This window comes from Heliangelus exortis, chromosome 1, assembly GCF_036169615.1.
Source record: "Heliangelus exortis chromosome 1, bHelExo1.hap1, whole genome shotgun sequence".
In the NCBI taxonomy this organism is placed as follows: domain Eukaryota; kingdom Metazoa; phylum Chordata; class Aves; order Apodiformes; family Trochilidae; genus Heliangelus; species Heliangelus exortis.
This window is the reverse complement of record NC_092422.1, coordinates 13,751,899-13,776,351: the sequence shown is the minus strand read 5'-3', so window position 1 is coordinate 13,776,351 and position 24,453 is coordinate 13,751,899. Positions and strand designations below refer to the sequence as shown.

Sequence of the window (24,453 nt, the reverse complement as noted above, 5' to 3'; positions counted from 1 at the left end):
CCGCCCCCCCCAGACCCCCCGCCCGCAATCCCCTCACGGGTCGGATCGCTCACCGCACCCGCCGCACCCCCTTTCGCTCCGCCCGCACCTCTCCGGGATGCCGCCCGCCCGCCCTCGGCAGCCACGCAGTGGTGCCGCCAACCAGAACTTTTTTTTTTCCTTCCCGAACTTCTATCCCAACTTCCAGGCGGCCGCTGCCAGCGGGGGTGGGGACGGGCGGCCGGGCTCCCTTCCCCCGTCGGCCCGAAGTGGGGGTTGGTGCCCTCGCCGTCCGGGCAGGGGCTGCGCCCCAACACGCGTTCCGCCCGCGGGGAGCGCGGGGCTCGGGCCGGGACACCCCCCTCCCCTCCCCGGCCGGCCACCGCTTCCCTCCCGCAGCGAGGGCGGTTCCGGGGATCGGGCGGTGGGGCCCGGTCCGACCCTTCTCGGCAGGAGGAGGAGGAGGAGAAGGCAGGGCTCGGCCCCTGTCTCACCTGGGGGTGGCGGGGCGGTGGCAGTGGCTGCCCGAGCGGCACTCGCCTCCCGGGGCTGTTACCCCGCGGGACGAACCGGGGTCCGGGGTGACAGGAGGGAGGGACGGAAGGCGGAACGGGCCGGGCTCTGTCCCGGTTCGGCAGAGATTCACTGGCTCTGCACCCTGCCCCTGCATTTCTGCCTCGTGGATATGAAAAGCTGAGAGAACATTTAGAGAAACACTTTTTATTCGATAAAAGGGGTGAGAGAAGGGGGGACAAAATTGCCAGGAAAATAGCTTCAAGAAGTGTGCATTTTGAACACAGAAAAGTTACACAGAACTGTCACACACAGTAACATCTGTGTGAACGTGGAGCCGTTCTGGACGTGTAATGAAGAAACGCACCATCCTGGTAAAGCCAGGGAATTTCTACTGAAATTCGTGCAGAGAGAAGGCCACCTCCACTATAAAGCTGTGGAGCAGCCAGGCTCGTACCTAGTTATCAAATAAGCCTTTCCCGAAAGAGTGATAGAGGCTATGCACGTGTTTCTTGCAGGGATCCACAATCAAGTAGGCAAAAGTCTGTTCATGGCTTTTGCTTGAAGGATAACATAGGCCATTTTCGTCCTGAGAGGAAGGGAAACAAAACATTATTAGTGGCAACATGGATACCCATACGAGAATTCATAAAAACTGAATGAAATCTGTAATTTTGTTCCAACCAGTTTATTTGGTGTCAAAATACAACCAATACACCATAGTTGACTGAAGCAGCATTTTGTCTACGTGAGGATCCTGATACTACAAAATGCAGTCGTTCTCTCTGTATAGTTCCAATACCCTTCAAGTAAATTTAATATTAATATAAAATGCAAAGTTAAACATGTAAGCATGTGGCTACACCATTAAGACCAAAATACAGATTATTAAATATACAAGGGTCCAATTATGTTTCCTTCAAAACAGAAAAACATTTAGGGACTCCATGCTAATACATAAAGCTGTCCTATCAGTAATTCTTTTTCACTTAACATTTGCTCATGCATCTGTTCAGTTTCAAATAACTGCATTTAAGAAAAAACCTTGTCACAGCTCTTCTTTAACAGCTTTGAACTGTTAATGAAAACATTTTGTGTGCCAGTCCTCAGAAAGGGTTTGAGGGAATCTAGGCACCTAGCTCCAAAATCCTCATTCTGACCAAACACGTTCAGCAACCACCACTGCAAGAACTGGGGGCTTCAGTTGAACTTTTTATGTCTGTCGATGTCAATGAAAGCTTCAGTGCTATCAGGGCAGCAGAACTTGACACATGCTTCAAAGCCAGTAGTGAAATGAGAAACTAGATGGACGAGGATTTGCGAGGAGTTGATTTTATTTTTTTATACATTTAGTCTGCAAATTGAACATCTAAAAGATCAACATATGTGTAGCTGATACCTTCTATCTTTTGAAACCTCCTCAAGACCTTTGTTCCCCTTTTTTGCCTAAGGGAAATTCCTATATAACACAGAATCAAAGAATCACAGAATGTTAGGGGTCGTACAGGGACCTCAAAAGATTGAGTCCAACCCTGCTGCCAGGGCAGGATCACCTAAAGCAGGTTACACAGGAACACACACAGGTGGGTTTTGAATGTCTCCAGAGAAGGAGACTCCATAACCTCCCTGGGCAGCCTGTGCCAGTGCTCTGTCACCCTCACAGTGAAAAAGCTTTTTCTTATATTTATGCAGAACCTCCTATGGTTGCATGTATCAAACATTTAAACTCCCAGACTACAGATTATTGCAGATTGGAGGCACATCTCTCGCATCATTTTGTTTGAAGCTGTCTTCCTTGTCATAAAACAATCCTTTTTTTTTTTTTTTTTTTTTTTTTTGGACCAAGGAAATGTAACAGTTGCAACCTCTCTGACTGATTATAGATTCCAATTTCTACTCTGAGGACCATATGTAAATTTCACACCATAGCTGTTACTGACACCTCATTTTTTCTTGTTACCTCAAAGAAGATGAAACCACTACTATATGTTCTGGTGTCTTCCTTTGAGTGATTATTAAGACTATAAATCTGAAATTAAGATAAGCAGCATGATAAAAGCATTGTTTAAGATACGTAGAGATTTGATAATGTTTATTCACAGCATTTTCCGATGGTAGTCAAATGCCACAAATTAAAAATAACATTCTATTTTTAAGTAACATAGAATAGTCTGTAGCTTCCATTTTTAAGATTCCCATCTCTCTTCAGGTGTTTTTTAGGGATACAGGTGTATCAAACACTGGATTGTCAATTGCAGTAAGGAGAGCAACCTGTAAGACTTTACAGTAATCAGCATCATAATGCCTTTGGAGCTTGATCCAAAAATAACCCAAGCTTATGCATGAAAAACAAACAAACAAACAAAACCCCCAAACAGAAGACCACCAACATCAGGATGTCATTGTTAGTTAAACTGTTTTTCCCATTGCTGCTGAAGATCCCCCTCCCGTAGTCCTTATGGAATCAACCGATAGCAGTTAAGGTTTTGACTGTATAAAACACAAAACCTTTTAGCACACAAAAAACCTGTTCAACAGCTCAAGAACAAAAATTAGTTAAAAGCTGGTGATGAGGCATTTGAAGGAACTTCAGAATATACCAAACCTGGTAGCAGATAAATCTAATCTAATTAAATGGGTTCTTAAATTTATTTTAATTAGTATAAGAGGTCATAAAACCCCTAAAACACTCAAACATAAAATCTCAAGAATTAACAAAGATCTACTCTTGTTTTTAGAGCAATAGGGTGCATGAGCCTGAACTAGGATTCATACCAATTCCACCTGCAGTGTGGACTTCAGTTCAGACGTGCAGGGGTGTAACTATTGATTTATGGATATTAGAGCAGGATAATTTTTGTTTCTATGTAGGAACACAGCTAATGAACTGATGACTTAAGAGTACATATGCATAGCATAATACAACAACAAAGATAGTACTTTACGTCTCTCAAAACTACATCATTTAATAAATTAAAAAAAAAAAACAACTTCTGAAATAAACTATGTGTTACACTGATCCCCAACACTGCCATAGTTGGGCTTCAGGTACATAAAGTTCTCAGATACCAATTAGAATCCAAACACTTCAGCTGTAAATGATGTTTTATTATATCCAGTCCCGAAACTTCTCTAGGGTATTTGGAGTTCAACAAAGTACTCAGTCACAAGATTTAAAATTATTTCTCTTGTGATGCCTGGGTCTATTGAGTTTTGATGCTAAACAGATCTACAGATGTTTATAACTACACCTTAGTACCTTAAAATATGTTCATCTCTAATAGCATGCTTTTTTAGATATTGTTTAAAAAAATAAGAATTTCTTAGCCACAGCTTAAAAAACAAATAAAAAGGAAGTCGTAGTGCCAGGATAGTGTTACATAAAGTTCTTAATTACTGGTTCAATTTGTTCTTGTACAAATATACTAGTATATTTATTTATCCATTTGTTAATCCAGATTGCAAAAATGTGCATTCTAACATCTTAGCTGCTTTTCAAGTCATGTTTACCAGAACAGCTTTTTTAAATTATTATTTATAGCAAGCTAAGAGAGTAAGTCCATTTCTTTCAGTACAGACCAAGGAAACATGGCTTAAACAGTGTCACCTCAACATTATAAGAACACACTCTATATTTATCTAACAAATTAACTCAGAAGATAAATCTCGTTGCATTTCTGCTAGAAATGTAGTTATGTCCTTGAGAGAACAGTTTCATCACAAGCACAAGATATTTGTGCTGCATTAGGTGCCTTTCCTATAAATTGCAAGTGGAGTTTAAAGAGTTTTGATCCACAGAGTCATTAAACAGTCTAAAAGTGCCATTTACGCCTTCTTCTATTCTGAGAGAAAATTCTTCAGAATGTTCTTTAGTGGAAAGCAGAATTTCAGAACTCTCCACCTCACAAATTTTCAGCATGGGCAGTAAAGCCAAAGTTTGTCTTTTTTCTTTTCTTTTTTTACATTTTTAAATTTTTTTTTAATACTGGTGATATTTAATGTATAGCAAAGATGGTTAGAGGAGCTCCTAAATATCATACCTTTACCTAAATATGGGAATCTGCAAAGTTCTTATCAATACATTTGTTTCAGAGATGGGGAGGAAACAGAACAAGGAACAATTTATCAGGGGGTTGCCTTTTTATTTTATTTTTATTACAGTCTGCCTCCTAGTAGAAAGGTAAATTTTGATACACTCAAAAAGTTCTTATTTTCAAAATCCTTTCAAAAGCCTTTTATGAATCACACACACTACTTAAAATATGATGATGATGACCCACAGATGAACAACAGGGTTACTGCCAATTTACAGGGAAGCTTTTGCAGTCTGAAATGACATCAGCTTTTTCTTTTGAAAGTGGGTACATTATCTGGCATTATTACATGTTTTGGTTACTCAAGAAGAATTTGGGATAGTTCATCCCACTGTAACAATTAAATGACACATCTGCTCAAACTTATCTTGATGGTAAATGTGTGATTTTGCAAGAGAAACAGATAGGAATGAGATTTGGCAAGGGAGCAGGAGAAGAGGTTAGCAGTCATCTCACCACTTTGACCATTCTGTATTCTAAGCTTCCTTGCAGTCTTTACAGAACAACATTTCTAGCATTTACATAGCAACATTTGTAAATACAGAACTATACAAAGTCAAGGGTGGATTCTGAATCCTAACTGCAATCTCAAGTAGATCTAAACCCAGAATTACTCAGACCTAAAGATATGGTGCTTTTTTTAAAAAAAAAAAAATAGTTTCTGGATGACTGTTAAAACTTCAAGTGTAATGCAGTAAATCTATTTTTAGTGAGCTACCAAATAAAACTTTAGTTGGTAGTTATTGATAGAGTTAGTAAAGCATGTAAGTAGGATGAGATCAGGGGGAGTTAATGAATAAAAAAATTACAGCAACTATGGAAAAATAATTCTTTAAAATGGAATATTGTGTGTTTATTTTTATGTCATGCCTGTTACTTGCAGTAGAATCCTGTACCAAAAATTTAGGAATACTTACATATGCAGAGACTCTGAAGACTGTAGAAATAATGCGTATTTCTTTTGTTTCAGGATCCTTTTGAACACTGAAATCCAGGGGAATAATATATACTTAATATGTGCAGTAACTACTGCTTGTTAGAGTACTTAACTTAATAAATACATTTTTAGCATATGCGTTATATTTTTCACTCAAATTAGTTGTTAAAATTCATCTCATATTGACTATGCAAAATTATGTTGATCAGAGTTAAGGTGGATATTATGACATTTAACTGAAAACTATTGACTGTATCTAGATCTTAGTTGGTTTCACTGTTTTCAGCATTTAAAGCACAGCAATATTACCTAGGCCTAGGTGACTCCAATATAAAGTCTGCATTTTGATACCTAGGAAAAGTTATTCAGCTAAACATTTTGTAAAAATCCTTCCACATTTCTCTGAGAAAAAACCCCCGCCAAGTGAACTCCATCAATACAGGATACAAGAGGTAGCAGCAGTAATGGTGAAGAAATGCAGATATTAGAACATTTTTAGTTAATAGGTAATTGTTGTTGATGTTCATTTTTCTTCCTTTGGAATGTTGCTGTATAGACTGATATGCAACTTAGGATGGTATCAGTTCTGAATTTTTGTATTTCTAGACTTTTTGTTGTGAAGACTGCCATTCCTTCCATCACAATTACTAATAACATGAGGCATCTAGGCATCTCAATGTATTTTCAACTTAAGTATTTTTAAATGTGTCATTTTTCCTAGGGTCTCCTTTAAGTGATGCTTACATTTCTTCATACAATGTCTGTTAAACTATTTCATTTCATAGATTGCTATTTACATTAACTCGTGGAACAGTTGAGGCTTATAAAGTCCATACTTACGCAGTTCCAAGAAATGCATAGCTCAAAACCTGCCTTGTCACAAACAGGTTTGGTTGTTTGGTTCCTGGGAAGGGTCCCAATATTGCCAACTTGCTAGAGGATGTGTGTTAAACACAGTCCAGTTTTAGACCACAGCATCCTCAAGCTGTCTGACCACAGTCCCTATTACCACTACTTTTGCAAAATTTCTTTTTGTAAGAACAAAGCCCAAATCAACCAGCATCATCTTTGTTGATTCAATCTCTCCAACCAATAAAAGAAATTGACTCTCTGATTAACTGATTTCATCTGCAATGACACAGTCATGTATGAATTAAGCCTATCCTGTGAAGTTGATCTTTCCTGTGGTGAGTCAGTAACAAGGCCTCCTCAGATTTTTTTGTTGCAACTGGACTGGGACAGCACTGCTGAAACTGGTACTGGCCCCAGTTGTTGGCCTTACCAGCTCTCCAGAGATTACTGCCTTCCCAGCAGGGACAGCTCAACTGGTTCATGACTCAGCTTCTGTAGCACTGCACTTTACAGACTGGCCTTTAAGATAAACTAACCTGGATGTCAGCTTATGCTAATGTACTGGGCTGTAAACTGCAGCAGTTCAGAAACTGTTTAACCATCTCTGCTGAAATAGGGACAACTTCAGAACAAGAGATAAGAGGGTTAGTGGGGTCAGCACTTTCTACCTTACACCAGTATCCCCCAAAGCTACAGATATATCTAAATTCTGGCTTCACATTCTTGTGTCTGAAAATAATGACTTATCATTTCTGGTTTCTTAATTTTTATGTTATATATATCTGAGATACCAAAGTAAGCGGTGACAGATAATAATGCTTCCTATTTATTCCACTGCCTTGAGAAATTTTCCCCCTGCAACTTCTCTGTGTTCAAAAGGCAAGCTTCCTGTAAGTCATTTTTCAGACTGTTTATTTCTATTACTTTGGTTAATTTTTAAGGCAAAATAATGTCTCTGCCAGAATCAAATGGGATTCTTCCCTTACTGACTTGAAAGAAACCAGGAGATTGCCTTTGACAAGCTTATTTGCTCTATTTCTTTTTTTTTTATTTCCTAAAAGGTTTGAGAGAAAGCTACCTGGCCTTCTTGAAGTGGGCAATATTTCCCTAAAAAAAGTCTTAATATTGTCATTTGTTATTTTCCATTGTTAATGTCTAAACTATTCATTGACTGTGGTAGTTCCATCATAATTTTAATGTGCATCTCTTTTTATGAAGAGCAAATTTTGTCATAATCTCTCAATTCCCTTTGGGTTCTACTTATATCATAACCTTACTGGCAATATTGTATTAGGCATTCCAAACTTTAAAAGAACAACTTGATGATTTCACATAAATTCATTTATTATGTGGAAAGGGCATGTATATGGCACAGAAGGTCAAAGAGAACAATGACTATAACATACTACAGCAGCTGTCACCAGGGAGAGACATTAAGACAGGGGTTAAGTAGAGAAAGCAATATTTATCAACAAAGATTCATAGGTTATATTTTAACTAACAAGTTTTTGTCATGTGATGATAGTAGTTAACTAAACCAAAAATACTACAAAAAGGATTTTGTGTTAGTTATCCATGTTACACAGGATGACACTTAGCACTAAAATTCTGGATGGATTCAACTAGTCACAGACCAATTACTGCTGGATTAGTAGCAGAATACAATTTGTGCCTAATTCATTAGGAAATAATTATTACTCTTTTTACAAAGGAGAAAATGTCTGCCATTTAATAGTTGTATTTGGAATTTTCTAACTATGCTTGTAAAATATCTAGAGCAGTTAATTTAAGAGAAGTGCTGCTTCTCATAATCAAGCAATGTATGTGGAAATGCTTTAATAAAATGAAATCTCAGACCTTTTGGCACTATTTTGAATGCTTGTGCCTAGGAGTTAGAACTCAGAAGAGGCCAGAAGGAAAATCGTAAAGAAGTAAAGTGGGCAAAAAGCTTATAATAGGTGTGCCTCTCATGGCTCTAGAGATTTTTGAGGAACTCTTCAAAGCAGGGTTCTTTTCCAAAAGAACTGTTACAGGACCCAACAGTGGCTGCCTATATCTCTATAAAGTGTATCAAAAGTAGAGGAAGCTCATCCGTGGGAACTAATTTTAAAATGCACATCAGCTAGCAGCTAACCATTACTGCACTATCCATTTGGGTTTTTTTACCAAGCCTTGTGAGCCCTCAAGACAAAATTTAAAGCTTACAGATTTTTTTAATATCACAAAAAAATTTTAATACCACTTTAAGAAGAAAGAAAGTGTCCAATGTTATTGCAATCCAAGATTAAAAGAGACCAACCAGATGGAGGATGGCAGTCTGTAAAAGAAAAATTTAAATAATAGTTGTTTTTAAACAAAAATTTGAAGGTAAACTCTTTGGTAAACAGAATTTAAGCAATTATTTACTGAAAATAAGAGTCCCCAAGGAAGTAATTTTCATTGTTTTATTTTCTGGTGTAATTTGTGTAAAAATGAAGTAAGTGACACAATGGACTAGGAATTGGAACTTCAGTCGAGACTGTGGCATGAGTGTCCCTCTTCAAAGCTGCATTCCTTATCCTTTCATTGGCTTTTTCTCCCTTAAAAAAGGTGGTAATAAAAGAGCAACATCATTTTGGATAAATTGGGGGCAGGGAGAAATGAGACAAAGCAGGAGACAACTGTGATTGTGAAGGGGGAGAAAAAGGCTGAAATGTCAAGATCAACTTCTCATGGGACCAACAAGAAATTAATATTGATGAAGGAAGATAAAAGATTTAATTAAACTGAGAGTTTCTTCTTCAGTGTTAACACCAGCTCCACTGGCAGTGAGAAATGAGCAGAGATTTGTTTGTGCAGAAGTGGAGAGATACATGGTAGATAAAAATTGAAGAACAGTTAGGTCATATGGATTAAGTAGATGTACTTCAAAACTTGTGAGGATAGAAAGAGAGCTGTCAGATGGGAAAAAAACCCAAACACCAGAAAACAGAGGAATGGACCTAGAAATGTTTTGCCTGATATTGTACAATGAAAAGAAGTAGCCCTTAAGAGAAAAATCACAGAAATATAAAGAAGGCCAATAGGGAACAGATTTGGGGTATGGAAAAAGCAAAGCTTAAAAGCGAGATTTTTTTTATTTCTCATTTTTAATTAACAAGATCTACTCAACACCTCATAGGATTTTACAGCAGAAAAAGTAAAGAGAAGGAAGAAAGGTTTAAGGAGACATGAAGGTAAAAAAACCCAAGTGGCTTAGAAGAAAACTTGAACCTCTTCAGGAGAAAACTATTCAACAGCAAAGGCAAGAAGGTGAAGGAAGTGACTCGACTTTGCTTTGGCCTAGGTCAATTCAACAATACAAGAGCAGAAACTGCTGCAGTCAATGCAGAGTTAACTAAAACTAAGGATTAGAGTAACAAACAGCTTTTTGCAAGAGCAGGGTGAATGAATTAAAAGAAATGAGAGAGTAGAACTAAAGGATCCTTTTGTTGTATTCTGTATTTCTGAAGAACTCACTTGATTTTTGTCTGTGTATGATACGAAAGGAACAAACCTAATCAAACCAGTAACAAACCTTTAGTGAGTAGCCACAATATTCAAATTAAGAAGTACACTAATCCAAGTGCATTCTAAAAGAAATTATTGGAACACTCAATTTCTCTGTTTCACTGGTTTCTCTACAAGTATCAGCTTGTAGATGACCCTAGGAAATGGCCTATGACTAAATCAACATGCACCCTGAAAAGTACTAATCACTAGAAAATCTGAAAGCTCATTCAGAAGTTATTAAGCTGTTGTAAGCTTCTTTTGTTAAGTACTACCAAAAAAGTTTAAAATCCAGCAAAATCTTTTGCTTTAAATATTCTGTTTTGATACAGCAAGCTATACACAAAAGGTATAGAAATAAAGAAATATTCAGGTGATTAAGAATCACTGGGTCTAATGCTTTCACTGTATCTTTGTTGATACATATACATTTTACTCTGTGTTTATCCAAAGATATTTTAAGAACAGACTTGAAGACAAATACATCTTACATGATTTTGTTCTAATATTTTAAGTAGAATCTTAAAATAGGAGATAAAGTAACACTTGGTCATCACACCATTCCAGATAGAGCTGAGAAGGAAGTAAAATACCAATTCCTGCTTTAAGCAAGTTAAAGCCTTTGTAGTGCACATTCCATTGCACTATTTAGTATCCATATTACCAGAGTTATTGTACTATCTCACATTTTATAGGTCTGCAAGTGTTCTGCATCGTTCAGGCAAATATCGTTCTTTATACTATCCTACAAATACTTACTATGTGTGGCAAAGTATAATATAAAATTAAATATAAATATAAAAGTTATAAAAAATAAATATAATTAATAAATATATAATAAATAAAAATAATAATTATAATAAATGTAAAAATATTGATAAAATAATAATTAATAAATAAAAGCAATATAAATATTGTTTATTTATATAAAAATATAAAATTTTAGTAATATAATTTATGACCTTCACACTGCCATCAGCTGAGCTAGGAGTGAATCCCTGCATAACTGATTACTATCTCACCATTTTTCACTAGCCAGGAAATAAGAAATTTTGTCTGTGAGAGAAGCCAGCATATGGATATACCAAAACAGGGCAAAACACTGCCTTTTTTTTTTTTTTCTTTCTCTTTTTTTGTCTGAATTGGAGCCTCCAATCAACCACCTCTAATCTCAAGAAAATACAAATGTAAATGTAAAGGTTAAATTAAGAATGCCAAAATCCAACTGTATTTAAAAAAACCCAAAACCCAATACCTATATATGCATACAGAAGTAAAAATTTCAACTTAATTATTTAAATTTTTAAATCCTAAGCCAAAAGCAGCTTCAAAGTAGTCAAGACTATATATCGAACCCTTATTTGTTGATATTTTATCAATGACAGCAGGAACATATTCTGGTTCCAGTGCCATGCCATGTTTTAAGCAGACAATTACATAAATAACAATCTTTTAAATGGGAGTGAATTATAAAACTTCTATGTCCATACATGTAATATTTATTTAAAAAGTTTTTTTGTGGGACAATTGCCACTAAAGTTACATGCATTTTGCCATTGAACTAGTTTCTACCTTTGATACATGGTATTCTGATAGTATGCTCACAAATTGATTAAATACAGCCCTATTTTTGAAGTAGTAATGCATATTAAATTTAGACAAATGGACACAAGGAATGTATGTTCAGCACATATATAGATACAATTTTATAAAACAGAAAACACTTAAAATCATGGAATAGTTTCAGCTGTAAGGACCTTAGAGATCATCTAGGTCCAACACCCCTGCACTTACCTCACCAAGTCTTTATAGAAAGCTTTTGTAGTTTCTAAGTATGGTTCAATTACATCTTCAAACTGGCAAAGAGTTCCTCCAATGCAAAGATGCTTAAAAAGACAGAATAGAAATTCCTTCCGATCCATTTCACTGAATAAGTCATAATGTTCTGAATCTTCCAGGAGCAAGACCTTGTGGAACATGAAAACAATGAAGAAGTCAAACAGACAAAAAATTCTTATACGAGATAAAGTTTATAAGCAATGCCAGTGCTTTGCTGTATGTGACACAGAGCTTATGACCATATCAAATGTAGGAACTAGGGGTGGAAATAAATAAGTACTTCTCTCTAAAGGCTTCTTTCAATGATGCAACTATGTTCAAAATTTATAGATACAGTATAAAGCAGAATCACTTTCAGATTTGTGTCCACAAAACATAAGACTTTTCAAGCATCTTGTTATTCAGTGGTTAATTGCCCATCATACTAATGACATGATCAATAATCTGAAAATAATCTAGCTGTATTTGTTATCTTTAGTTTGTCTTTGGTAATTTTGCCTACGTCTGTTTTTTTTCTCTAAGTTTATACTGTTATCTCACAGTTGTAAAGGAATCTCAAGGATGTCCCAGAGGAAACTGCTCAAACTCACACCATTTGCTACTGCAGACTCCAGTGAACTCTGGTTTATCTGTAGCCTGGATAAACCAGACACATTATCCAGCTGCCTCCCTTCTTCTCCTCTGACTTTTGCTGCAATATTATGTGAACACAGAGGACTTGCTAGATGAGTCCCAAGACTGCACACTGCCAGGGTGGACAGGAACTGTAATTCAGTATGGCTGCAAGTGAGTCACAACAGCCAAACTGGAGATGCCAACCCAGGCAAACTGGTCAAAGCTAGACGTGACCTTACTGCTCTCTGTCCCTCTCTATAACACCACTACACAACCTGAGTGAAAAAGGGTCTGGGCAGCAATTGTTGTTGATGGCCACCTTATACATAGCCCAGTGGTCTTCTTGGTTGAAGCAGGGGAAGACATGGCAGGCAAGAAAGAAACATGGATTTTGGACACTGACACCAGGTGACAGTGAGCCTGCTGCCCCCTGCAGTCCACCCTCCTAGGGCATTGGGTGGTTTAAAGCTTGGAAGTCATTCCTGGAAGATTTTGTCCCTTAATTCTGTTTGCTATCTTATGTCTTATGAGTAAATCACATTTATTTCAATCAAATATGAATCCTTCAGCTTGCAAATGCAGACACACACATCCCTTCCAAGGAAAGGAAAATGAAAGGAGACTGAAACTCCAATGCTTTCTTATTTTAAAAGTTGCCTCTAATTTTCCTACATCCAGTAAACTTCATTTTCAGAAAATCTTTCTCACGTACCCAATTTGTAAATAAATACATAGTATTTTGAACTGCTAGGCTACCAACCACATGTGAAATTTAAACATGAGTCCTGTCCTTTTCCCAGAACTTTACAAGACAGACCAGTATTTCAGGCCATATCCTGTAACCAGTGTCACTGGTTCAAATACATTGCCTTCAAAGGATTTGCCAAGTGCAAATGAGTGCAACTCTATAATTATTAAGTACTTAGGATGATTATATATACAAGGAAGAGCAAAATCCTGTTCTCCCACACTATGCTTTGCTAATGCTAAACAAACATAAGTAAAAAAAAAAAGGTCTAGCTTATGAAGTCAAAAGAAACACAATGAAGTCATATGTTGATTAAGAAGGTATCACAGTTAGAGAGACACTAGGGTATAAAAAACAGTTTTTACCTCGCAGTAAAACTCCATTCTAGAGTTATATTTAGTCCTTTTCCAGTGTTACACTGAAAAATAATTTCCATTTTCATCATTACCTCTGTTTTGTTTCAGTGAAAACATATGAAGATATCTTTCCCTAAATATCTTCACATATGATTTGGTCAGCATTCACAGACCCACAGAATGGCAGGGGTTAGAAGGAACCTCTAGTCCAACCCCACCCCTGCCAGACCAGCTTCACCTAGAGCAGGTTGCACAGGAAGGCTTCCAGGTGGGTTTTGAATGTTTCCAGAGACAGAAGCTTCATCACCTCTCCGGGCAGCCTCTTCCAGTGCTCTGCTTTCCTCAAAGTAAAGAAGTTCCTCCTCATATTTAGATGGAACTTCTTGTGTTCAAGTTTGTGCCTGTTACCCCTTGTTCTGTAACTGGGCACTACTGAAAGAAGACTGATTCCAAGCATAGGATGTAGCTACAGAGTACAGTCAGTCTCAGTGACCTGGAAGCTTGGGTAAACCTGCAGCTCTGGATACCATGAGACCTTCCCATTTGCACCACTTCTTCTGCCCCTGTAGGCAAACGAGCAGCTGCATTCCCCACATACCCTACCCCCCACACACCCAAGCACTGACTACGTGAGACAAGAGTGGGTAGAAGAAGGTTTTACCTCTTTCTCACACCTAAAAATGATAGAGGGCCCACCTGGAAAACAGCCATTGCTTTCACACATTGAGCAGCTGCTGTGACTCAGTCTTTTCCTGATGTGGCTACAGATGCCCACTTTTACCATGGAAAGTAGGTAATTTCAGGGAAAAAACCAACTGAAAAATGTGTACTTACGATACCTAGTAGAGTATGAAAAATTAGAAGACATTAATCACTGCTATACTGACCTTCCTTAATTCATCAGAGATGAGAATATCATTGTAATAGTCATCATAACATTTCACAATATCTCCATTTTCTCTAACAACTCCTTCAGAGTACAGCCGATCAAAAAATGACATGGAAATCTGTGTACAGGGCACCACTGTAGCCTCGATTTTTGTCACTTTGGAATCTGGAATATATAGGAAGACTTCATGCCAAGTTTCTTGCAATAAATAGGGAAATGTAACAGTTTTGTGTGACGTATCTTTAAAAAAAAAACACAGTTCACACAGTAGTATCTGTCTCATGTGACTCAATCACACAATCCCTCAAAACCTAAAGAAAGCTAAGAAATGTGTGAAGAAAACAGTAAATTCCTCTGAACGCTGCCTTCCATGAAGGCTCCTGTGTCTGCTCCCTCTGTTGGCAATACTACCAATTGAAACAAGATGAAACCATGTGAACTCAACATCACCTTAGATCACAGCCTTAGGAAATCACATTCCACAGCTTAAGCCTTAAAGAAACTGAGGACAAATACCAAATTTGGCATGATAAAGGACAAAAGTCAATAGCTGCTGACAGCACCCTAAAAAGTAAAACAGAAAATTAATGGAGCCCTGATGAATTTTTGGATTGGTGTTACAGGTGAAGTTTTAAAAAAGTTAATTTTTAGCTACTGAAAGCTTTACTAACCAGTTATTTACTCCCAGCACTTCCTGTATGAATCAGAAGGATTCTCTGTAATCATTAAGCGTACAGTAAGTTTTTCTGTAATTTTTCTGTTTTCTGCACTTGCAAGTTATCCAAGGTTTGACTCTGTTGTTCATAGATGTCTAGTGCTACTTGAGATGCCCTACAGTATTTCCCTTAATGAGACATCAGTCCATAAGGGCAGAGATTTCCTCTATATACTGTACAACATATGCAAATCTGTATGTGTGGCACTGGGTAACTCATGGCATCTCAAACAGCATCAGACTCCATGCTTAAGAAGCTTTGGGCTCAGTTTAGTTCCATGTGCTGCCTTTAAAGTGCTGCTGAACAGAAAAAGGGGGGGAGAGCACAAGTAAGCATGAGTGAGCATGCAAGACAAGGGCAATGTGTCTTCCCAGAGATAATATTCACAGCATTCCAGCTTTCCATGAATTTCATCTTATCTTTTCTCCTCTGAGAGTTCCCTTCATGAGAAACTGGTCAAAACTATCAAAATGTCAAAAGGCTTTTGATCATACAATTAAAGATAAAATTAAATGGTGTTGTGACAAACAGATCTAAAGGATCACTGAAGACCAGTATTTAGGAAATATCCAAATTTCACTCTAGATGACAGTATTTCAGGAAAAGAAATATGCCTAGAAGGGATGTATGAACCATGATGCTTCCAAAGGCACTTGTAATTTCATTCTGCTCCTAATCTGGGCAAGCACAGCAGAGCCTGAAATTTGTTTCCTCCCACTTCCAAGAAGTCCTTGGGATTTCACCCATACACTACATGGAGATTATTCATTCATAGGTTAAGTACATTTTGGCATCTAAAAACAGCTAAACTGTACCACCTACCTGAACAACACCAATGAAAAAATTAAGGAGAAGTTATAAGTTGAAGGCCTGAAAATGTGTCAGCTTAGGATAAAATACTGGCACGAGATTTTATAATTATTTTATTGGACCAATGTGATGAAAAACACAGGCTATAGAGAAAAGCCTGACATTTAATTGCTTGGTTTCACATCTACAAATAAGGTTAAGAAAAAGGGTACTTTTTACTCAAGAAAAATGGTTTAGAACATTCTCCTACCTGTCCAAAGAGTAACTATCAAAAAATAATGAAATTACATAACTAAAACTACAAGTCAGAAAAAAATCACTTACAGCCTCATAGCCTAAGGAAAAAACAAGACAATTTTTTATTATACTTCCTCCCACCCCCTCACCTCCAGACTCCTCTGACTTCTAATTCTCTAGCTTCCTTTCCAAGGGTTAGAATTTTTATTTTAAAAGAGCTTTAATAAGACCTAAATTAACCTCAAATATAGCAATGATTTTGTAGAGACCTATGAATCAAATACTGAGCAAAGACTAATAAAAAAATCAGATGCTGAATGACTTGAGAAAAAAGAGACATCTTCAATTTTTCCAGTTATTGATCTCAAAGTATAAGAAAGTGAGCTATTTATAAGGCCTCAAAGTGTTAGGATTTTATTGGGAGAGGAGGAGGAAAGGAGACAGACTTCTGCTCTGAAGATTTTCTGAAAACTTTCATCAGGAAAAAAGATCAAGAGTTTTGTAACCTATTCAATAGTTCAGAAAACCAAACTATAAATGGAAAAGTTTAAATATACTGTAAGCTCCTGTCCTCCATTTGAGAGGTGAGACTTGAAATTGGATATCCAGAATTTCCTGGAAAACAGTGGCCAGCTTTAATAACACTGTAAAAGTGAGCAATAAAATAATAAGAAGAAATGCCTCGACAGATCTGCAAGTGGAAAACAAAGAGCTGAGAAGTACTGAAGCAGATTAAGGTTCTTAAAACAGTTAGCTCTGGAATATCTATAAAGTGCTGCAAATATACTTTTAAATGAACACACTGCATATCTAGTATGGGGCAGATAAGCCCCAGATTAGGTATATTTAGAATTTCTCCAAAGTTTAAGAATGACTTTTACCTCAGATAAGCCTTTTGGAACTTACTATTTATAAAACAGTTTATACAGAACATACATAATGCCAGTTCAGTGTGTAGTACCAAAAAAAAAAAAAAAAGAAGATATTTCAAAAGTAAAAGGTGCAGGTTGATGATTTATTGTTTTAAAATATGTCTACATTTTTTTGCAAACTAAAACCTGTAACAGCAGTGTAAAAAACTGATGATTTAAGATTACCTTCCAGATTTTAGAAGCCTATTCCAAAGACAACTGTTAGAGCTTCAAGTACATATAGCAAATGAAGAATTTTTCTTAGGAAAATTCTCAATTTTTATTTACAAAAAAGACAGTAACCCTACACCTTTGAATATAACTTTTCAGTTAATTGACCTTATGCAGATACAATCCTGCCATCCCAAGGCTGCTGACAGATGCAGGGCCAGTAGTGTGTCTGAGGAAAAAACACTATTTAGTTTTCCTTGCAGCTATTTAACAACACAAGACTCAAGACATAAGTTGATATGGATCAAATTTGTTCCTTTTGCTGCTTCTATTTTAGAAATATGACAGTAAGAGATGAAAGGGGGCCTTAAAGCACATGACAGAACTATCAAGTACTCTGCAATGCAGCCATGAAGAGGGGAAGAAATATCCCTGCTACAACAGCCAAGAAAGTGTGGCACGAGAGTAGTATCTGTCTCATGAAAAAAAAGCAGAGCAGAGAATATCGTTGTGCCTTGTTTACCTAAAATGTTGTATTTAAATAATGTTAAAGCTGGAGCCTTAGAGACAATGTACTATATTGTGGGATCCTACCAGGAACCCCAGCACATGGGCAAGTTGAGGATAGAGGTGCATGTTGCATTCCTTATGCCACCTTTTGATCTAACAGATGGATACTGAGGTTATTATGGTCTGATAATATTAGGGTGAGGATAAAAAGCAGTAAGGAGAAGGAAAAAAATATTAGACACAGGAGAAAAAAAACCAATAAAGAATTAGAGACAGATTTTAGGAAAAGATGAAAAGTAACAGGGAGTAGCTAGAAATAAATATGAACATAAAACCACACCCACTTAATTAAAAGGAAAAATAATTTCTTAGTGACAAGGTAAAAGTGGACCACAGCCTGGAAAAAGACATAAAAGATTATGAAAACAAACACTCTTGTGAAGTAATATTATGCTTTATATGTTTCATATTACGCTGACATCTTTCTGTGGATCCACAAATACTTTATGCCCAAGCTTGAGGCAGGGAGGAGGAGGTAGGTTTCAAAGAGCCTCTGTAAACCACACTTACATTATGCATCTCAAAAATTCTCACCCTGCAATAACTGTAACATTTTTGTTTGCATGGGGATAAACACAGTATTTGAACTGATCTAGATAATATAATTTTCTATAAAGCAAAATAAGCCCATTTCCAGTATTTTCTTTCAAGAACAGGAACTCATTTGTAAAAGAGTTACACTACAGTGATAACTAAAATGATATATCTGGATTAATATATTTCCATGTCTGCACAAGAAAATTCTAGTAGATGATTTATTACCTCCTCCCACTCAAAGCTAATTCTTACTATATTTTTTAAAAATGCACATGAAGACTAAGTATAGAAAAATGTGCCAACATTCCTCACCAAAAATAGGCAAAGAATGGGAAGATGAAATTTTAAGAGCAAATGGGGTATACCAGCTGTTCAGGATTTTGAAAGGGAACCCTTCCAGTCCTCAGAACAAAATGCATTACTTCTTTGCTGAGGAAGACTGAGCAGGATCAGGCATTAAACTGGGATACTTGACAAGTGACCCTCTGCTCTTAACATGAGGTATGTAACCTCCTGACCTTCACTGCAGGGACTGGCAAGTCACAGGCTGGACAGATAGCCCAAAAAAAATTCTTGCCTAAAGCAGGAATAGGTTTACCCATGGTCTGAAATATATTTATTCTCTTTTTGCTTGCCAGAGAGAAAAAGAGGTACCTGAGGAGTAAAATGAGAATCTTTTTTAATCTTATATATTTCAATTGTTTTAACAGCAGGATGCAGTGTTTGGAAAATGGATTTTGCTGACAAAAAGATGGCAAGGTCCAGTGTCATTGTATATAATAGGGGAACCTTATACCAATTTCAGAGAGTTGAAATGGAAAAGTTAGAAAATTCCCAAAGCTCCATTAAATATTTACACACAGTAAAGTATTTGCAGACAAACCAAAAGAAGTCAGGACTTCCCACTATCCTCTTTTAAAATACTCCTTTTAAGGAAAATCACTTTGGCAATATCAGAATTCACATTATGCATAAAATCCCATTACATTATCACATGCAATTTCCATGAACTTTTGTGTGCCATTTACATAATCAAAATTACAATTTCAAAGTGGTGCCATAAAATCATGTGCTATTTGCTTTTGGTCTTTAATGTCTCATCTCCATCTACAGACACAATCAAGAGTTATAAGCAGTTAATGACATGGTGACAAACTACAAGTCAACCTCATGCCATGACTGCATCTAGAGCAACCTATCACATGGTTCTATTTCTGCACCCACTTTTGTTGTGCAGACAGCACATTTACACAAGCTTGGGGCTCTGCTCTATCTAATCTTCTGCTCTTTCAACTTTAATTTTTAACAAATCAAAAATCTCAGATCTGTGCTATGTAAGGTAGTTGCATCTATAGGTGACTATTTCTCCAAGCATCTGAATAAGGTAGTACTATAATTCCACAATTAATGTAGCTGATTATGTCTGGATACATGATCAGGTCAACTGGATATCACAGACCATTTGAAAATACATATAATAGCTTGATTTCTTCATCAATGCAGAGGTCAAGGAACAAAAAGTGTAAAATGTGACAATTTAGTAACAAACTAAGTAAGAATCTTATTATTGCGTAGAAGAAAATACGCAAATACGAACTTTCATTATTACAAATTGCATTAAAGAAAAATAGTTACACAGCCATTTTTATTTAAGATTAATTTATCCTAAATTTACCCAATTTAGTCCATTGTCCTGAAGATGAGATTAACTTTAAATTGGAGTTCACATTTTGATCATTAAAAAATGCCTGTAATAGTCAAATAAGAGAACATAAGTTAATGAAATGAAACATAAAATCACAATTTATAGTGCCTTGGATACTTTGGAAGCAACTTATAAGGATGCAATTAGAAAGCTAACTCTGTATGATCTTTCAGTTTGGATACTAAATATCACATCATGAAATACACGTTTTGTAACTTCATGTAGTCAGTGTCTTTTATATATTCAAGGTCTTTATGTACATATATGAAGTATTAAGGTTAGTCCAAGAACACAGGAAAAGGTTGAATGAAATCCTTGGAGGTACAGACAATGGGAGATGAAACAATTCTATCTCAGCATACAGTGTTGTTGAAGTAAAAAATGAAATGCAAACTATGACTGTAAAATTACATTTTCTAAACAAAATTGAAGCTTGAAGAAGTGTAGAGACTTAACAAAAAATTATATATAGAAGAAATCTGAAAGTTACTGAAGGGGTGGAGAAGATATTCCACAGTAAGATCCTCCATCTTACAGATTTATCAATTAAAAAGGACTAATGTTGGGATCTGACAAGTCTGAACAATAAGTCAATTAAGAAAACCCATGCTTATGCAGATGCATCCAAGCAGAGTGAATAATCACTGAAGTAGTTGCTAAGAAATATATTAATTTTTCAGTCTCTCCACCACTAAATCTCTCCACTACCTCTCAGATACAGAGATCACACTATATAATGTCCCCATTGTTCTTAATTATTTCCCAGCTACTCAGAGTTCATAATTTCATTGTGATATTTTAAAATTTTTTATTCAAAAGAGATTCAAAATGATTGAGAAAACAAATGCTTATTTTGTAAACTTCAGTCATTTGAAATGTTTGTCAGTTGGAGATTAATCATCTGCGTGAATTTCTTCCAAATAACAAAAGGCTGAATTCTTTAACCAGGATAACAATGTAAACATACAACAAGTCAAAGGGTTGTTTTTAAAACAACAGATGTAAAAACCCCATAGTTTTTAAAACCACAGCTGATTACTTTTGCTGTCTGCAAACAGATGAACAGATTTAACTGTGCCTACAACAAAAATGGAGGACACAAAATGAGCAAGGGATTGAGTCCCAAAAAGCAGAGTGCCCAAACTTCCAGTATAAATCAGTGATACCCAATAAATTTCATAAGCTTGCATTTTCAGATGGATTTATGGTGCATATGCAGTTCTAATGGCATGGTGCTGTTTACTGTGACAATGCAATTATAGCTCTGAGCAAGGGTACACTGATTAAAGACTCCCTCTGGGTGGACTTCCCAATACCAAAGGCCGTGGCCAAGATCTGCATCCAGTTCAGATTCCAATTCTTGGGAATCTTGAATGACTAAATTTTTCCTCTTAGAATAGTGTAACACTAGTGCAATATGAAATATTTTTACTGGACAATACAGTTAAGCCACAGAATAAGGCTTGAGCACCACATCTAAGTCATCTATAAAGAGAAGACAGCGAGCAGGTGAATAGCATGTTAATACTACTATAATGTTTGCTATTATGCAGTTTTCCAAGAGATTATCATTTCATGGGGAAAAAAAAGGCAACTTAGAATTTAAAGGACTTAGAACTACCATAACAAATTCATCCTTTTCATAGGGCTTAAACTTCTGGTCGAAACTGAATGCTTGTGCCATGATCCTGCCGTGCATGGACCTGAAATTGAAAAATGAGATGAACGACTGTGCATACTAGGTACTCATTCACTCTGCAAATGAGCCTAGGACACACTACACAAAGTCCTATTCAGACCAATAATTTCTTTTTTTTTTCTTTTTTTTTTTTTTTTTTTTTTTTTTCCGCTCCCACAGTTTTTGTTTATCACTTCCTCCCAGCCCATCTTGGAGAGACAGGAAAGCAAAACCGCTGCTCAAATAGCATCAGAGCAACGCTGCGAAATTGAAATGGATTTGGGCTAATTCTGGAAGAACCAACGCGTTGCTCCGCAGAACAAGGGTTTGATGTGCCTGAAAAATATTGAAGTGACTTGCAAACACGGGCGGGAGGTTGAAGTGGAGGGGGTAGGGAGAGGGAGGAGGGTGAGAGACAGAGACACTGACCCGCCGCTGCTGCACAGCGGGAGCCGTGAGGGTGCGGTGACGGCCCCGGCCCTCAGCACCGCCCGCCCTTTCTCCTCCCTCCCACCCGCCTCTCATCGCTCCCCGTTCTCCTCAGCGAGCCGCCTCTCGCCCCCCCTCATCCCCCCCACACCATTTGAGGAGTCGGTCGCGGATGTCCCTGTTCTCCAGGCAGGGGAAAACTTTCTGGGGCAGGGAACGGAACACGAAGCCCGCGGATCCGCTCCGATCCCCGGTGGCCGACATCTTCCAGCGCCGCCACAGCCTCGGCGGTTGCCGTGGAAACGGCGCCGCACGGGCGGTGCTCCGCCGGCTCCCTCCCGCCGCGAGGCTCGGCCGCTCACCAGCGTTCCGCCGCCCACACCCGTCCTGTGAGGGCCGCGAAGGCACGGCTGCTCCTCTTCTAACAGGATGGCTTTGATATTTACCGGTTAAATTCCCTAATTAAACATAAATCTTTTTCCGCTTCCCCTCTGCTCCTGCCTGTGCACCGGGGAAGCTTTCAGGCGGAGCCTGTGCAACATCTGCAGGGGAAGGTGGGAGCGGTACCGCCGCGATCACCACCCCAACACCACCCCCAGTAATGTAACGCCAGAAGGAATTGTGAAAAGAAAGCCCAAAGTTATGAATTATCAGCTTCTAATGAATTAGGCCTTTTTTTGCTTCCCGGGGTGCTTAACTATTTGGGTTAGCAGGGCTGTGCTCTCAAGCTCTTCCCAGTGGAAAATTTAAGGAATGTACATCATGAGTGAAGGAAGTTGTTCTTAAAAGCCCAGTAAAGCAAGAGACACCTCGCAAAATTTGGGGAATGTCCTGCCCTTTGCAGAGAAAGCAGCGAGAGATTAAGTCTGCTCTGCCTTGCCAAAAGCAGCTCTCACTTTGCTGCAAATCTCAAAAAATGTCATTTTCTCAGTGGTCTTCTGCTCAGACTAATTAGCAGACAATGTCTAAGGAGCTTAGCAGTGGTTTTGTTTGTTTCTGATAAAATAATCTAAATCACGTTTGATTTTGTTAGAAAGCTGAAGAGACACGATGGAGGGGAGCAAGGCTTGAAGTGCCAACCTGCACACCCACATCTCATCGGCCTCTAAAAGACATCCTACAGATTTAATATTGCAAATCTGTTAGTCAAACAGGTTTGTATCAAAGAAACGGGGAAGAAATAGATACCATAAGTGTACTAATAAACCCTGTTTTAGCATACTTTCAGTAGATTTCATTGCTCACTACATTCTCACTGAATTTTTTAAGTGCTTACACCAGTTGGCTGCAGTTCAGCAGATGAAGTTATTGTGTAGCAGCTATGTGACATATAAGGAGCCATGCCCCTGTATCCTCTCCATTTCGTTTTTGCCAAGTGTTTTTCCACACAAGTCCATTTTTTTTTCTTTTTCCAAAAAATTCTTCTTACACCTAAGCAATGATAGAAAATGAATCTATGCTATACTTCAAGGTATTCAAATGGTAGCGTCAGTTCAAGGGTGGATGAAGAAAAAGTGTGCCTTTCTTCTTAGCATTTAAATATGATCAAAAGAGGAGGCACCTGAGAAACAATACTATAGTTTCCACCTACTCCAGCACTACCCCCATCTGTTATATATATATACACAATACCACTCTTGCCACTGGTATAACTAGCCAGAGATTAAATAGCCAAAGTGAAAGAACTGGTTTGGGCAGGGAGTGATGCATAGCAACAACTACCAAACACATAAATTTTCAATTGTGATTTGTGCAGACTCAAATACCAGATTAAAAAGAAAAAAAAAAAAAAAAAAAAAAAAAAGGGTGGGGGGAACTTCAGGTCTTTTGGGGCAAAAATTCCTACTGACTTTAGTGAGGATTTTCTCTGATTTTAAATGCTCTGATGAACCAAGAGTAAGAAAACTTAAGAACTGGCTTAGGAGGATCAGGATAGGAAGCTCTAAAGTGTGGAATTAATTTATTGAATGTTGTGCCATCTACCTCTCACAGTTTTATAATTCAGCATTTCCAGTTTTAATCAGTTTACAACAATAAAAATTGAACTGGGACTTTCAGTTGAAACACTGACCTCATTATCTTCTGATGTAATTCACAACAGCCTGAAGTAGAAAGTCAAGCACTACAGTACTCTTTAAAACACAAACACTTAACTTGTGTTTGAAAAGCTTGGGGATTTTTTTGTGTCATGGATGATATTTGAAGTGTGGAAAATATTTTTTTTTTTCTGCAGAATGAAGTAAGTATATACTATTAAGAAATAGCAGTCCCTCACTTTTGACCAGGCTAATTCTCAGCAGTTTGTTTTTCATGTATTTACCTATATGGGATTTTGAAGA

General features: G+C 37.5%; 1 protein-coding gene across 1 annotated transcript; it reads right to left on the bottom strand.

Moving 5' to 3' along the window:
- Nucleotides 1-748: 748 nt before the first annotated feature.
- On the bottom strand, nucleotides 749-22,388 carry CFAP300 (cilia and flagella associated protein 300). Its single transcript, XM_071734410.1, has 7 exons — nucleotides 22,266-22,388; nucleotides 21,629-21,710; nucleotides 19,978-20,050; nucleotides 14,349-14,515; nucleotides 11,698-11,870; nucleotides 5,504-5,570; nucleotides 749-1,081 (listed from the first exon to the last, which is right to left on the bottom strand). The coding sequence occupies exons 1-7, from the start codon at nucleotides 22,376-22,378 to the stop codon at nucleotides 950-952; spliced, it is 807 nt and encodes a 268-aa protein (XP_071590511.1). The 5' UTR covers nucleotides 22,379-22,388; the 3' UTR covers nucleotides 749-949.
- Nucleotides 22,389-24,453: the final 2,065 nt, after the last annotated feature.

Excerpts from the sequence above, each read along its gene's own strand:
- CFAP300 (XM_071734410.1), bottom strand. The coding sequence starts at position 22,378 with ATGTCGGCCACCGGGGATCGGAGCGGATCCGCGGGCTTCGTGTTCCGT. Across the intron at positions 11,871-14,348 it reads TCTCTGATGAATTAAGGAAG|GTCTTGCTCCTGGAAGATTC; the intron begins GTCAGTATAGCA and ends ATGTTCCACAAG. Across the intron at positions 5,571-11,697 it reads TTCTATAAAGACTTGGTGAG|TGTTCAAAAGGATCCTGAAA; the intron begins GTAAGTGCAGGG and ends CCTGGATTTCAG.